Raw genomic sequence first — 15657 nt, 5'->3', positions numbered from 1 at the left:
CCTGGTGGGATACAGCGGGGACAAGCACAGAGAAGGGGCACCAGGCTGACGAGAGATGCTTTCCTGCAGGGGTGACATCTAAACTGACACCCTGAAGGACGATTTCAGGGAACCTGGTGAGAAAAAGTGCCAGATCACGGTGGCCTTCTGTGCCATGCTATGGAGTTTGGGCTTTTATCCTGAACTGCAAAGCTAGTAGAAAAACAGAATAGGGAACTGAGCTCCATTACAGAGAAAAATAGCTATGTACCACTAAAGATGAAATTGGGAACAGCAAGTCTGGGGTAATCACTATGAGAACCCCCCATTGTCAGTTTTTGGTTGTGTCATGTTACGTGATCGGGAGCAGCAGCAGAAAACAGTACTGCTTGCTTTGGGGTGAAGAGGGGCAGGCTCTGCTGTTGGCTGTGAGGGGAGAGGAGTCCACGGAACAACGAAAGGACATGGGAAGTCAAGCAGATGAATCTAGCTGAATAAAGGTCACAGTCCACTCTTCACCCATGGGCGCTTTGGTTCTGAGCAAGAGGGTGTAGATTACATGGAAAGGGCAGCTCTTATTTTAGAGACTTTTCTCCCCTAGCACAGAGCCCACAGATAGTCTGGCTTCCTCTGCTTCAGCACAAGGGTGCTTGCCTCTATAATCCGATGAGTTCTTCCTTTTCCCTCACTGCCCAGTCTTCTCCAAGGTCCGTCACGGTACTAGGCAACCACCCTCCACACACAGCACGAGGCCGGATGGACTAGCTGCTTGCAAAGGTCAGACGCTGTTCCCTTCCGGCAAGCTGGACTGAGTGGAAATCCGGTCTCAATTCTTGAAAACACTACAAGTTAGCTGATGAATCAGGTCAGTTACTCGGCCCTTCTGAAGCTCTTTCTTTATGCTAAAATGAGCCACGCAACCTACCCTGTGGGGATTCCTGAGGGGACCTGGTGAGAATCAATAGTGTTTATGTGTGAAACGTGCTGGTGGGATGTACGTGGGAGAGACCTACCCTTCTAAAGTCTTGAAAAATAAAAGTTGCCGTTCAAGCATAATCCTTACCCACTAGATAGGACTGACTGTAGCTGGCTTTCGGGAAAGTGTGAATGAAGTTTCCTGACATCCACAACCACAGTGACCAGGGTGTAATCTCAGGAAGGCAGCTCTGGAATGTGGCTGTATTTGGAGAAGTGGAAATTAAACACAGGAGTCCACTTTGAGTGGGTCTCTCACACTTTGAGGAGTGGACAAACCACCATGGAAATCTGCCTGTGCCCGTGTGCCCGAGCTGCACCCCAGCCGTTGGTCCCACAGGAGGGATCTGTGAATCAGCGTGTGGTTTAAGAATTTGTTAGGGACTTTTATGTACGCCGAAGTTAAGCACCTCTGGCCCAGAGTTTTAAGGAGCCGTCTGGGTTCTCGGCAGTAGACAGGCTAGCCGCACTCTGCCAGGGAACTCTGGAGTTTTACGGCACTGAGCGAAGAAAAGGGGAAATCCAAGAAGAGTGCTGATCTGCACAGCAGCAAATACGCAACATGCTAGCGAAGACTTTTGTGTATTTTTCACCCGAACTCATTCTTATAAAACATACATGTGTCTCTCCAAAGACTGATTTTGCTATACATCTGGCTCTTCCCTTATTTTCACAGGAATGTTTTTACTTTGTCCAATATATCTTTTCACTGAACTTCAATAAAAACATGATTTACTTCTAATATTTAAAAAATACAACAAGAAAGGACAAGAAGATATTAGGAGTGTACTTTTTATTTTTCTTTGGTTTCTTAACACAAAAGACATGCGTTCTATAAATAAAAGGAAATAAGATTTTCTGGGAAAGGTTAAACTGCCGGGGGGTGGGGGGGCGGGAAGAATTTCTACCTACTTCCATCTCTGTGACCAAAAGGCTGGTCTTCAGCTCCCATCCTGGCTTTGATCTCAGGTGAAACCCAGAAGGCTCTGTGTGTTATCTGAGGAGGGGAAATGCCCAAGGACGTTGAGTGCCACAATCCCGTGCTCACAGCTGGGCTGGACCCCAAGGTCCACTGAGCATGACATCTCTCCTACCTCCTAGTTACACGCTTTTCACAACATCCTTGGGTGAGGACTCTTCTTTTCACAGGGCTACTGGAAAGGCTCCAACCCCAAAGCAAAGAGCCAGCCCAGTCATTTGCAAACACCCCCCTCAGACTGAGGAAGCGATGGCTGGAAGAGTGTGAAAATGTTGGTGTTGGCTCACTCGTGCTCACAGCCCACCCAGATCAAAGCACTGGCCTCGGGTGCAGCAGTGTTAACTTCCACACCAGGAGGTGGGAGTGGACTCAGGAAGGCCACTACAAGAGCAGCAGATGGTGGGGAAATCATCTATCAGCCTCAATGGCAACATTCGTGCCAGCATCCTGAGGGCCCGGGAGGCCCCCTCATTAGCCCACTGACTGATCCTTAACCCCTCCACAATCTGGGATAGCCAGGACTGCTTCTAGTTCATAAAAGGGCTTCTGATAATAAGAGGAGCACTGACACACGCCTCTCTAACAGGAAACGCAGACCCAACCGCCTTCCGAGTCTACTTCTGTAGGCAAACCCAGAGGGAGTGAGAGAGAAATGCTGAGGCTCCACCACGAGCCCAGGTGAAACTACATCAGACTGTTGGGTCTTTTGAAATAAAAACATCATTTTCAAGTGCTTGTAGCAGAGGCCCGGCTCCTAAGTGGCAGGTAACAAAGGTACATCCTTCTGGATACGTGGCGATTGCACACACTCGTAAACCTTGTGGTGTGGGGGTGGAAAAGACGTCTCAGGATCCACACTGTGCCTTTCTGAACAGGCTTCCAGGCCACCCTAGTAGGCAGCAAGGGACAGGAGACCAGCCAGGCAGAGAATGGGATCCTAAGACCCAGTCTTGCTTTAAAGGAACTGTGTCCTCATTTAGTCTGTGCTGGAAGCAGTTTAGAAAACCAGGTTTTGGCAGCAGCAACTGAAGCCCAGCCCCACTGCCCAGTGCACTGGTAACAGAAGTGTCCTCCTGCTCAGGCCCTGCTGTGTGACGTCAAGGTCCTGTTCAGGGAGGAGGAGGAAGGAGCATGGAGTCTCTTCAAGAGGTCATTTGCTAAGATCAGAAGAAGAAATATAAAATCTGTTCTTTGCAGCAGCAAGAGATTCTTTCGGCCTTTAGTTCTTTGCCATAAAGTCAGCTTTGCTTGAGTGTAAAGGTCCACCTTGCTGGTCAGTCTGCCAAGGGCTGGAGGGAGGCCAGACCCCTGGAATTGGCGAGTGGATGGAGAAGCAGTAGACTGGAGGGTAGACGAGGCTACTGGACCAAGCCAGCCATGGCTGGTGGAAGGACCAAGTCCCTGGTTAGGTTCTAGAGGTACAAATGGTCAATGTGCCCCAGAAGTATCGCAATGAGGAAAACTATCCGAGAATGATAGACGGGCGAGAATCTGGCCAGACCTGCTGTCTCCTTGCTGGTCATATGAGGAATGAAAGTAGGGGCGGAGAGTCTGAGTGAGCGCCATGGTGGCAGTGGGAGGTGACCACAGGGGCACCCTGGAGCCTCTGGCGACCAGCTGGAAACTCTCCCCTAGAAGAGTGGCCGTAATTGAGCCGATTCACTAAGCCTACGATTAAAAAAGTCCTCTGATGGTGAGTGTGAGTACAAACCCCATGAGCACCTTGCTAGAGGACCAGTGGAGAGCGTACTGACCCCAGACACGTGAGGGCTCAGAGGCAACCCCAAGTGCTGTGCGAGGCCTCAGGACCCTGGGACCCGAATGTGGGAGTGGATGCCGCCCTTTTTCGTGGTGGGCAGTTTTCCATTTAAACTCACATTTGCCTTTAGTGTCTTCTAATGCCTTCTACTCGCAAAAAATGTTCACTTAAAAAAAGGTATTTTTCTTTCCAGTTTCTTTCAACTGTTTCGTTGTTTAAATATCTTTCGGTTTCTTTCAAGTATCTTTTTTCTCCTTCTATTTCTCCTGAACAAGATGAAAAAGACCTCGTTAAAATTCCAAAATTCAGGAAAAGCTTCTGCTCTCCCTGGTCACCCAGCAATGAAGACGAAGTCCTCTGTGCCCTAAGATGGAAGAGGGAGGTGCTTGTGTGCAACGGGCATGTTGCTGTGGCTGCACCGCCACAGGCAACGAGAGCCCCTGGGGCGTGTCCTTCCTCCCCTAGCCACACCCCAGCTTCCAGCAGTCTTGGCCACTGCAGCTACCCCATTGCAAGCTGGCCACCGCGTGGCCAGAACAGCAGGAGCGTCAGATGGCAGGCTTTCTGCCAAGTGGCAGGTAGGAGGCCGACTTGGATGGAGCCTGTGTACGCGTGGACCAGCAAAGCAGTCCCATGCCACCAGCTGTGGAACCCGGAGGGGCTCGGTCCCACGCTGTGCATCTTGGTGACCTAGGCTTGACGGTCACAAGGGCAGCACAGTGAGGGAGGCTGTGAGCACTTGGAAAGGCTGTACCTCCAGCAAGCTCACATTTACCCCGTCCCCTGGTCTACCACCTCTCCCAAGGGGGCCTGTCCCTGGAAGGGAGTGCCTGTGCCTGTACCAGATCCCTACCCCGCCACATCCCCTGCCTCTGCCTTAGATGGTGAGGAGGGGGATGCAGCCCACGCCAACCCCTCCCTCGTGACACGCCATGGGGGCCATAAACGTCCAGCGGTCCGTCTCCGGGTCATACATCTCCACCGAGCTCAGGTTTGACTGTCCATCATAGCCCCCGACAGCGTAGAGACGCCCACAGCTGGCCACCAGGGAGACCCGACTCCGGCGCGTGTGCATGGGGACGATCAGGCACCACTGGTCTGCCACGGAGCTGTACACCTCAGCGATACTGAGGAAGCCCGAGCCATCGTAGCCCCCACAGACGAACATCTTGCTTCCCAGGGACGCGGCTCCGTGCCGGCAACGCTTGTTGAGCATGCTGGCCGCTGGATGCCAGGTGGCTGTGTGGTGGTTGTAGTGTTCCACCTGCATTTGGGACAGAGGTACGGGGGTCAGAGCCGAAGCTCAGTCCGCAGGGCGACCTCACAGGGCACGGTGACCTGCATGGTGTCAGACTCCAGTCAGAGGCCAGTGTGTGCCCTGGCTCCCATGCCCTGCTTCCTTGGCTGCGCACCTGCTCTGGGGCTTATGGGACAGGAGAGAGATCACTTAATCTGACCCCCTCTGTCTTACATCTCAGGGAACAAAGGGGTTGCCCAAGGATACACTGCTATGTAGTGACAGAGCTGGGATGAGAGCAGGGTCTCCCGAAACCTGTCCAGAGTGCATTCCGCCACAGCACCGAGCAACTCCATGGATCTACCACTAGATGGCGGTTGAGGGTTTTTTTGTTTGTTCGCTTTTTAAAGAATAAATGTTTATTTTAAAGAATAAATCATCCAGAATACAACTGTTTGAAACTTCACACTGTGTATAATTGCGCCTACTCTGGGCAGGGATTTTGCCAGGTCTCATGAAGCATTTGTGAACTGGACAGGGTGGGGGTGGGGCTGGCATGGCTATACTCTACCCCTCCTTTGTGTGCACTGGCTCCCATTCTCAGAAGAATTTCAGAGCACGTGGCAGATGGCCTGAAACCTCACTAGATGACGCTTTACCCAGCTACGGCAAGGCTGGAGTTTCTCCCAAAGAACTGCCTTTCAAAATCATTCTCAAAGATGGAAGGAGTGGGTACCCTTAACCCAGGGGGAGCCCAGACTTACACTGTTGAAGATCTGCAGACCGTCGTGGCCACCCGACACATATATCCTCCCCTCAAACACCGTCACCCCAGCAGCACTGCGACTTGAGCTCATCGGGGTCACCACCGTCCACCTTCAGGGAAGAGCCAGAGGAGGAGGGGGCGCCATGAGATTCGGCGTTGCTGTCCTCCCAGGACAGCTCAGAAGGGCTGGGGTGAAGCGTGGAGTGTTCCTTCTCACCCCACACAATCTCCCCACCTCTGCAGGCACTCAAAACCAGCACGTCCCAAACAAGGCCCCTCTCCCTTACAGATCTGCTCCTCCCTTGCACTGCCGTCTTGTTAATAGGACCACCAGCCACTGAACCGCCATACTCAGATTCAGTGTTTTCATGGTCTTTTCTCCCTCATCATCAACATTCCTGTGGTCACCAAGTCCCAGCTGGTTTGCCTTGGTAGTCACTGCTCGTTCCCATCCCTGCTACCGCTGCCCTAGCTCGGGCCTCTCACCTGGTGGCCTGCCACCAGCCTCCTTACAGGTGGCCTGGCTTTCAAACCCTCCCCATCCCAACCCTATGCAGCCCACCCCGGTAGTGGCTCCTTACTGTCTTCTCCATGGCAGAGTCCCAGTTCCCTATGCGGTTCTTTATCTCTTGGTCCCCATCTACTTCATTTTCATTTCCTGCCATGTGCCATGCATGCTGGCTGCTCGGTCACACTGAGCACTCGCTGTCCTCTGGGCCTCTATTTTTGCTCCCTGCCTACAATGCGCATCTCCCACTATCCATAATGGGTCTCCTCTCAGAAGTCAACCCTGACACCCTGCCTCTCCCTGCCAGCCATGGTAAAGATCAAGGTGCTCCCCACCCTGCACCCAAGAGCTCCAAACAGACGCCCCCAGGGTAGGATAATCACGATGCACCTGTGGCCCCTGCAGACCGGCTGCTAGGATCTCAGACACCCAGCCTGCTGCCTGATACATAGTAAGTTGGTTAAGTGAATGGAACATTGGCTGAAAAGCATTCTGATGAATCAACTAACTGGCTTATGAGAAGATTCAAATACTGAAATGAAAAATTTGGGCTAACCTTGCCAGTTGTTTTCCAAAGAGTATTCCATAAAGGAAGATGGTGACAGGCATTGTGTAAGATGAGATTGAACAGACTTCTTCACTGCAGAATTTTTCAGTCTTTAAAATGTTAATATGTTTTATGGAAAGATAGGAACTCTAGCGGTACATACATCAATGTCATCTAAGCTTATTTGACCATATAACTTTTTTTTTTCTCTAAATCACATCCTACCCGAGTCATACCTATCCTACTTTGGAAAGTGTTGTGCATTTATTTCTTATCCCCTTTCACCTGCACTTCCATTAAATGGGCTGATTCAGGGGCGCCTGGGTGGCTCAGTCGGTTGAGTGGCCGACTTCGGCTCAGGTCATGATCTCATGGTTCGAGCCTCACGTCGGGCTCTGTACTGACGGCTTGGAGCCTGGAGCCTGCTTCGGATTCCATGTCTCCCTCTCTCTCTGTTCCTCCCCTGCTCGCACTCTGTCTCTCTCTCAAAAATAAATAAAGATTTTAAAAAATGGGCTGATTTAACAAAGAGGTATAGATGATTAAATAAACATTTCCAGCTATCTACACAGGCTTATCTGTTTTAAAAATTTATTCAATCAATGGGTGCCTGGATGGATCAGTTGGTTGAGCGTCTGACTCACGACTTTGGCTCAGGTCATGATCCCAGGGTCGTGGGATCGAGCCCCATGTCAGGCTTTCATGCTGAGTGGAGCCTGCTTGGGATTCTCTCTCTCTCCCTCTGCCTCTCTCTCAAATCAAAAAAATTAAAAAACTAAATAAAATAAGCCTGGCTGGCTCAGTTGGTACAGCTTGCAACCCTTGACCTCAGGGTCATGAGTTCAAGCCCCACGTTGGGTGCAGAGCTTACTTAAAAAAATAAAGTAAAACAAAATTTATTCAGTCCTTCATTCATTTAACCAAAAGTTATTAAATACTTATTATATGCAAGGTACTATACAGGCTGAAAAGGCGACTAGGATATTCTCTATCCTGCAGGTCTAATTCTTTATACTCTGTTTAACAAGTTTCAGTTGTCCCCAGGAGCTGGAGTCCTTACTTGTCTGTCTCGGGTGAGTAGGTCTCCACAGAGTTGAGAGAAGAGTTGCCATCGTAGCCCCCACAGACGTAGATCTGCCCGTCCAGCACGACCGTCCCCATGGCACTGAAAAAGACAGAGCTGTCATCCAGATGGGCCTCCGACTTCCAGGGCCAGCCTTCATGCTCCCTGGGGGATAAACCTAACCATCAACTGCCTCTTTCTAGAGCAGACCTAAATCCCACACGTGTGACTAAGTAAAGGTGTAAAATTGAGGGGGAAAGAAAGAAGCTGCCGTGTGGTACCCCCTGCCAGGGTTCGCTCTGGGGCCCCTTCTCAGTCCTTGATCTGTCTGAAATGCTCACCTTCCACCTTGCTATGCTCAGGGTCTCAACACCTTTGAGGCCCAGGTCAAATTCCTCTTTCTCCTGCTCAAAAAGCCATCTTGGATCCTTCAGCAAGAGTCCATCCCTCCCGCACCTCGCTGCCAGGGACAGCTTCTTTATCACAGCTTGGTTGTGGTCACTCATTCACTCCTCAGATCCCATGAAGTACTCAGGAGGCTCGCATCCCAGGCACTAGATTCACAGTGCTGAGCAAGCCAAAGCTCCCACCCACAGGTGCTATACTCTGGCACCTGTCACCTCTCAACAAGTGGGGACCTCCTGGAAGACAGGGGTCTTCCTCTGTGTGACTCTGACAGTGCTTAGCATGGTGCTTTGTACGTGATAGGCCTTCAACATGTTTGTTGTGTTAGCCTGATTTTATTTAATTCGCTGTGAAGTTTGACAGATGTCTTTTCATGACAGATGTGGCCCCGATGGCCCCTACTTGTCTCAGTGGGTGACGCTAGTCTCCTGTTGTGCACTTATGACATAGGGAAGGTACTCTAGGCTTGCTATCTCCCACCCTCACCACACCCTGCAAGGAGGCACCACCATCTTCACCGTACAGATGAGCAGCTGCGGCTGGGGAGGTCGGGTGCTTTTCCAGACTGCCCAGGGAGAGGCATGCTTCTTATCTAAATGAGACAAGCCCACTCCCCTGCTGTCTACCATGCCCCACTCCCCTCAGATTAAAGATCCGGTGGTCTGGCATAATCACATAATCTTCCGTTCTACATAAAGCCTCATGAGAAACATGAGTGCCAAGCTGCCCGATTCACATTTTTCAAATCTGATGTTGGAGAAGATTAAAAATGAATTTGGGTGGCTGACAAACAGGAAAATAAAATATACCGGGCTAACTGCCACCTTTCCAATGTAAAATCAAGCTGATTCCATGCAATGTCCCTTTGAGGGACTCGGTAACAGACCCCCCCCCCCCACCCCGAACCAGCCTAGAAGAGGAAAAGGACTCTTGCCTCAGGCAAGGACCGTGGGAAGACCACAAATTCACTAGACACATCACTATCTTGCTAGAAGCAGACATACATAACAACACAGGAATGAGCTCAACAGCAATATGAGAGAAGAGGTGCCACAAAACTGCGTCAGGTTAACTGTCAACCAAATGGTAGAGACCAGCGTGAAGGGGGAGGGGGGTGGGGGGCACGCAGACCAGCATGGACTAGAATGGGCCACAAGAGAAAGCCTGAAGGGGAAGGGCTGACAGCAGGGAGGAGTTTGTCACCAACTGGCAAGACAGACTGCCATGTGGGGTGTCAGCAGGCAAGGGACTCAGAACATTTTTAGGCAGCCTGTAATTTAAAAGGGAGGAAATGGAGCTGGATCCACGCTACTAATAACAGGGCATTAGCCACAGTGAGGGAAGGGGATGCCCAGGGGACTCTCCTGCTGGACAACACTCCAAACCCGGGGACGTCAAGGCAAGGCAGTTGCCCAGAGCAGACACACAAGGAAGAACAAGTAGTTGCAGTGAAAGCAAAAAAGGCAGTCAGGGGTTGGGGAAATGGAGCGATGAGTCATTCGAGGCCACAGAAGGCCACAAAGCACCCAAGGAGCTGAAAAGGGAAGCACTGAGGCAGGGAGAGGGAGAGAAAGGAACCACAAGCCTGTTAGCTCAGGGTCTCGAGAGGAACAGATCGTGTATAAAAACTTTATTTTTCCCAAATGAGCCTAATTTGACCCTTTGTGAATCTGGTCTTATCGGTACAGAAGCAGATTCCTTCCGGTTCGAGGCCACGTACTAACTGCACGACGGGGCACATGTGCCTCCCGGCCCAACACTTCCACATGGTAAAGGTCTCCTACCCCGATTCTTCCTCCTCACCACATATGCAGTCACTTGATCTTACAAACAGAAAACCCAAAGCACAGCATCTGCCCCAGTGGATTTCAAACTGTCCCTTTCAAAAATAATTCATTTAACTTTCCCCCTAGAGTTGGGCTTCTGTCAAGGAAGCTCAGTTTATGAAAGAGAAATGCAGAACTGTTCTGGTTATACGGGTAGGGACAACTTCCTCTCCTCTGTCAGCCCCGGAAGAGAAACCTGAATGCCACTTGAAACTGCTGATCCGGGTGGCCCCATGGAGAGCAGAAGAACTTGTCCAGTTATCCCCTCCCACTCCAGAGCTCCCACCGCCCAACTGTGCACATGCTCCACACATGCCTGGTGTAAGGGAAGAGGCTGCCTGCGTCTTCAGCACTAAGAAGGCTGAATGGAGGTGCTATTTGGATGCCCTCGAACCCTTCTTCAGGAAATCTGAGCAGGCAAGCGATGGAGGAAACAAGTATCTGGAAGTTGTTAAGCGACATAAACTTGGTCCATTTCACAAATACCTATGTGCTCACACCTGGGGGTGGGGGCCCTGAAGTAAAGTGCATTGCTGCGGCTCACATACTCCCTGGGGTAGTGGAAGCCTGCGTGTGGCAGAGATGTGGGGGGGAAGAGAGTATAAGGGACAACATCGCTCATTTCCTTTTATCACTAATATAGTGAAATCCTACTCATTCTTCAAGTGTCGACTTTCATCCCACCTCTTCCCTGAAATCTTCCAGAGGTTCCCATCCAGTTTTTTCCCCTTCTCGAATCTTCCATAACGTGCATTTTCAGTCCTTATCTGACACTTAAATAATAATACAACTTCCACATGTCTGTGTCTCATCTCCCCAGGTTCCTCAAAGGACAAGGCAGGGATTTTAAAGCAGATGCAGGGGCTGGCTCCCGGGAGGTGCTGGCTGTGGCTGGCCTGGCCGCAGGAAACTCCCAGGCCAGCTTGTGTTTTACATTATTATGTGCCTCTGCTTGTCTCTCATGGTGCTCCCCAGATGTTCAGTGTGTGTGCTCGGGCTGCACAAGTGGCTTCCAGGATACCTTCTCTTGCTATTCATGCTCCCCACTCTGGTCCATGTGTCCGTCTCTGGGTTGTAGACCTCCACAGTGCTCAGCCGTAGCTGGCCGTCATACCCTCCGATGGCATACAGAAGCCCGTTCACCACAGCCACACCGACACGGCTGCGGGCTGTTGTCATGGGATGGCACTTCTCCCAGCGGTTGGCGATGGGGTCGAATACTTCTACCACATTCAGGGAATCACCTGCATAAAAATTTGCTACTCAAATTAAAACAAATGAGACCACGTGTTTAGATCACGGCTGTTGGGCATTGATTATATGGAACGTTTGACCTGACTCTATCAATTCTTCCCACAGAATTACTGGAGCCAGATGGCCCCACTACGACATTCCAGCTGTGTTAACCTCAAACCTAATTCTTCAAGGAAAATCAGAATCAGACAAGAGGCATGTACTTTCTAGAGAGGGCAGTTTTACAACTGCAGTGAGGTATTCCACCTGCTTAAAGCCAAAGATGGGAAATGGGCACACTATCCCCCCAGGGCAGGAAGCATGCCTGGAGGGAAGGGGTGGGTCCCCTGCTGACTTTCACTTACTACCATGTGACTCTGGGCAAGTTGCTTTGTATTCTTATCTTCTATTCTCACACATGAAATGGGGATAATCTCTGTGGCAGCTTTGTTGTCAAGATCAAATGACAGAATAGGCAAAGCACCTAGCATAGTTCTAAAACATACTAAGTTCTCAATAAACAGTAGTTACAGTAGCCAGGAGTGATTCCAACCCTATCTTTATACAACAGGTTTGTTTGTTTGTTTTGTGGATCAAATAAGAAAATCCACCTTCCCTGTGTTATTCTGTTGTGGGGTACCTCATACCGTCCACACTTCAGTGTGTACTAGTTAAGGACTTCCCTTCTCCAGGTCACATGGTTAACAAGCAGCAGAGACTTGTACCCACCTCTCATTAACCTTCAATTAAAAATGAAGCTGCCCAGGATTGCCCACCAACTCCCCACCTCCACAAACCGAGACTGACACTGTGAACCGGCCTGGCCTTCACCTAGATGACAATCTCACGCCACTGTACCACAAAGATTCAGGCGCCACGTTACAAATCTCTCCGGCCCTGCAGCAGTGCCTGGGTGGGCAGGAGGGCAGAGGGGCCCACAAGCTTTCCTGAAAACTTGACTGTGTAAGAGCTGCCAACAACATACAGATTCTGAAGCATGTGTGCTTTTCATTCCAGGTAGGAAGTGAAAACAGCATTATTGATAGTGGCAGAACCTGTGTATATGGAGAATTTTCCTTCTCATGGGGACATGGTCATAGTCTAACTCCAGAGATCCGTATGACCAATGTGATTAGCTTGGTAACAGAACTGGGTATTTAACTGAATTCTACCCAGGGCTGTATTTAGCTCTGATATTCTGATTCAACGGTATTAACATCCGACATGCTTTAACTGCAGTACAGTTATACAAAATCAAGAGGGACCAGGGTGGTGACACACGAGGGAGGGGAACCAGAGGGCCGGGCTAGGTTGTTTGGGTGCCTTTTCGTCCACAAAGTCCAAGACAGGGCGCTGCAAAGAGGAGCTGCAAGATACCTGCTGAGTTGAGGCCCCCCACGGCGTAGATAAGGCCAGTGATGGATGTGCAGCAGCGAGGCCTAGTTCTGAAAGCCGGCAGGTGGGGCCGGCGCTCTGGCATGAGGTGATAGTCCTTCGCTTCGTCTACCAGGTCCCTGGAACAAGGCACAAGATGTTATGACAGGAGGTACTCTCCCCACGTGGTCTACACGTGTATTTCCAATCATGGCTTCCCCAACCGAACTGCAGGGGAAACATGGGAGGAGAAGCCTTCTGGAAGGTTTGGTCTTGAACCCAGGTGAGTCCAGGGGAAACCATACACAGCTATTGAAACATGCTCAAAATTGGAGAGGCAGGGTGAGCAGAGCCCATGTCAGCAGGTGTAATCAAAATGAGTATCTTCTAACAAGCACACACCTGGCGGAAGAACAGGGTGACGGCCACAGCAGTTGGCATTGGGGAGGTTCAACAAGCAGCCTGCATCCTGTCACAACGGAGACCCAGCCCTTCCTATACCTATGGCTCGCACCCTGCAATTCGCTATTGCTCACCTAGACTGTGGCAACAGAAGCCGACTGCTCCTGGTGGATTTCTCTGCCTCCAGTCCTGCCTCTCCATTCCACCCTCCACACTATAGTCCAAGCTGTCTCTGTAAGAACCTCCGATAGCTACCCATTGCCTACAGAATGAAGTTCAAATTTAACAGCACCGTTGAGATTGCTGGTTGAGGGGTCCCACCTACCCGTAGCCACACTTCCACCCCTTGTCAAAACACACCTTCATACTGCTCGCACACAGCCACTGACCTCCCTTGAACCCGCTGGGAATATGACAAGCAGTTTGGAGGAAGGTGAACATTGTTCTTTGCTGCTCTGCTTTTATAATGATCCTCCTAAAGGGCTACCGCCTTCTGAGCTGTTTTGGGAGCTCTGCTGTGCCAGGTCAGCACTGATTTACCCAGGGTAAAAGTTTCAGGTGCCACAAACATGTCCCCCCACCCACTTGCCCATCACTTAGATGGGCCCAAACCCACCCAAGGCCAGTGCCCTAATGTTTACTGGAGACAGTAAGGAGCCCCAGGGAGTCGCCACCAAGTGAGCTCCTGGAGATGCTAGGAAATCTTCAGGCAGCATGGGGGAGGAAGCCCCTTCTGCCTTGATGCTCCCTCATGGCACATTTCTTTGCTCAAGAGGTCAGACTTGGGCTTTTCCAGGCTCCAGACAGAAGACAGATCAATCTGCGTGCTATAAATTAGGACTGATCACTCAATCCTTCCTCCCCTGAGCTGGAACATAAACAGCCTAAGTGGGGCCACGTCCTCTCCTCTGCCTGGACCCCGGCAGCATCCTGTGCAGGCTGATCCTCGCTCACCTGCATTTGTGGCAGCAACGCACCATGTCATCTTGCTGCACACGGTCCGACAGGAACTGGGGCCGGCAGAGGGGTAGGCGGATATTGGACAGCAGCTCAGGCAGGCAGGGCCCCCTCTGCTCCCGGTCGTATCTGACCCAGGCCAACGCAGCTTCAAAGACCTGCCGCGGCAGAGATGCAAGCTGTACAGTAACTCCTCTCTCCCCGGGCCGTACCCCCAGGCACCTCACCCAACCACCCTGTCTCCATCCCTCCACTCCCTATATTCAGCTAGTCTCTTGGGTCCGTCAATCTTTCCTCCTCCTTGTTTCCTGAAGCCACTGTTTTCTACCTCCCCAAGCTGCCCCATTTGGCCATCTTTTGAAACACAAGCCTCGTGACTATAACAGGCTCCTGGCTTTCATTATACCTTCCTAATGAAAAGCTAGCTGCCGGGGCACCTGGGTGGCTCAGTCAGTTGAGCGTCCAACTTCAGCTCAGGTCATGATCTCACAGTTCATGGGTTCGAGCCCTACATTGGGCTCTGTCCTGACAGCCCAGAACCTGGAGCTGCTTTGGATTCTGTGTCTCCCCATCTCTCTCTGCCCCTCGCCTGCTCATGCTCTGTCTCTCCCTCTCAAATTAATAAACATTAAAAAAAAAAGAAGAAAAGAAAAGCTGTCAATGGTTCCTTATTCCTTTCTGCATTCCACCCTGCCTGCTTTCCTCCTTAGCCCCCTCCCCCACCGCCTCCCAGGCTGGCTAGTTCTCTGTTCATACTGCCACCTTCACGTCACCTCCAAGTCCCCTCACCTCCTCCTCTTCTTCTAAACCCACTCCCCTTTTCTTAACGCCTGGCTCCAGATCCACGTTCTCTGGAGGTCTCCCTAACAGCTCTAGCCACAAGGGTACGTCCCTCTAAAACCCCTGAAATGTACCACTTGTAACTGAGCTGCCCCAGGTCACGCTCATTAGTGGAATGGCTAGAGAGGGGCTTGCTCTTGGGACGGAGATCTTCCCTGTGAATCACAGGGCCCACATGACCACACTCAGGGCCCACTTTCCCCCTGCTTTTCTGACATTAGGGAAATAAGCAGCCTCCTGGAGCCTGGGGCTCCTCCTGCTGAAGCAGAACTTCACGACAGGCCAGGACTCTCCACTGCAAATACCCCAAGCTGCTCTGCCCTGGACTTTGGTTAGGTTTCCCAACGACTGAACAGGTGGAGGCCTTGTCGGGTGGTGCTCCCGGTGTCCGGAGGGCCAGATCTAAACACCTCACCCCTGCATTCGAGCCCTCTGCTGTGCAGCCCTCGCCCCACTCTGTTCCAGGTAATATCTACTCCCAGTCCTCTTCAGGCACTTACACCCACCTCTGCTCACCTAAAGGGTCACCCTTCGCTCCTCTGCTAACACCCTGCACTCCCATTTATTCACATTCTTCTTGACCATTCCGATAAGAGGTCTTCTTTGTCCTTCGAGGACCCTCTGATCATCCAAAGGCTCCACCTCTTCCATCAATTTCAATCTCCCGGCACTGATCACCGCCTCCAATCCTTTCTGCTCGGTAACTGATGCCAATGAGCCTTTGACAGTGCTCCCTCTCCCCCAACCTCCCTCTCAGGGCCCCCTGCAGAGCCTCTTTCCTCCCCACTGTCATCCAGCACCGGCTCC

The 15657-nt window shown here is 51.2% G+C and overlaps 1 protein-coding gene across 4 annotated transcripts in view; it reads right to left on the bottom strand.

The window, feature by feature from the left end:
- Nucleotides 1-1719: 1719 nt before the first annotated feature.
- The window catches only part of KLHL18 (kelch like family member 18), a 55921-nt gene continuing 41983 nt past the window's right edge, over nt 1720-15657 (bottom strand). For 3 of the 4 annotated variants that reach the window (XM_042929157.1, XM_042929160.1, XM_042929161.1), the window contains 6 exons: nt 14008-14168; nt 12655-12791; nt 11066-11303; nt 7811-7915; nt 5694-5805; nt 1720-4956 (listed from right to left, as the gene is read on the bottom strand). In XM_042929157.1, coding sequence (XP_042785091.1) covers nt 4570-4956; nt 5694-5805; nt 7811-7915; nt 11066-11303; nt 12655-12791; nt 14008-14168 — 1140 coding nt within the window. In that variant the 3' untranslated portion in view covers nt 1720-4569. The remainder of the gene's footprint in view (nt 4957-5693; nt 5806-7810; nt 7916-11065; nt 11304-12654; nt 12792-14007; nt 14169-15657) is intronic. The other variant, XM_042929158.1, reaches the window with a different exon arrangement.

Source organism: Panthera leo, chromosome A2, assembly GCF_018350215.1.
Source record: "Panthera leo isolate Ple1 chromosome A2, P.leo_Ple1_pat1.1, whole genome shotgun sequence".
NCBI classification, from domain to species: domain Eukaryota; kingdom Metazoa; phylum Chordata; class Mammalia; order Carnivora; family Felidae; genus Panthera; species Panthera leo.
The sequence above is the reverse complement of the archived record's forward strand: the minus strand, read 5'-3'. Positions and strand labels throughout refer to the sequence as shown.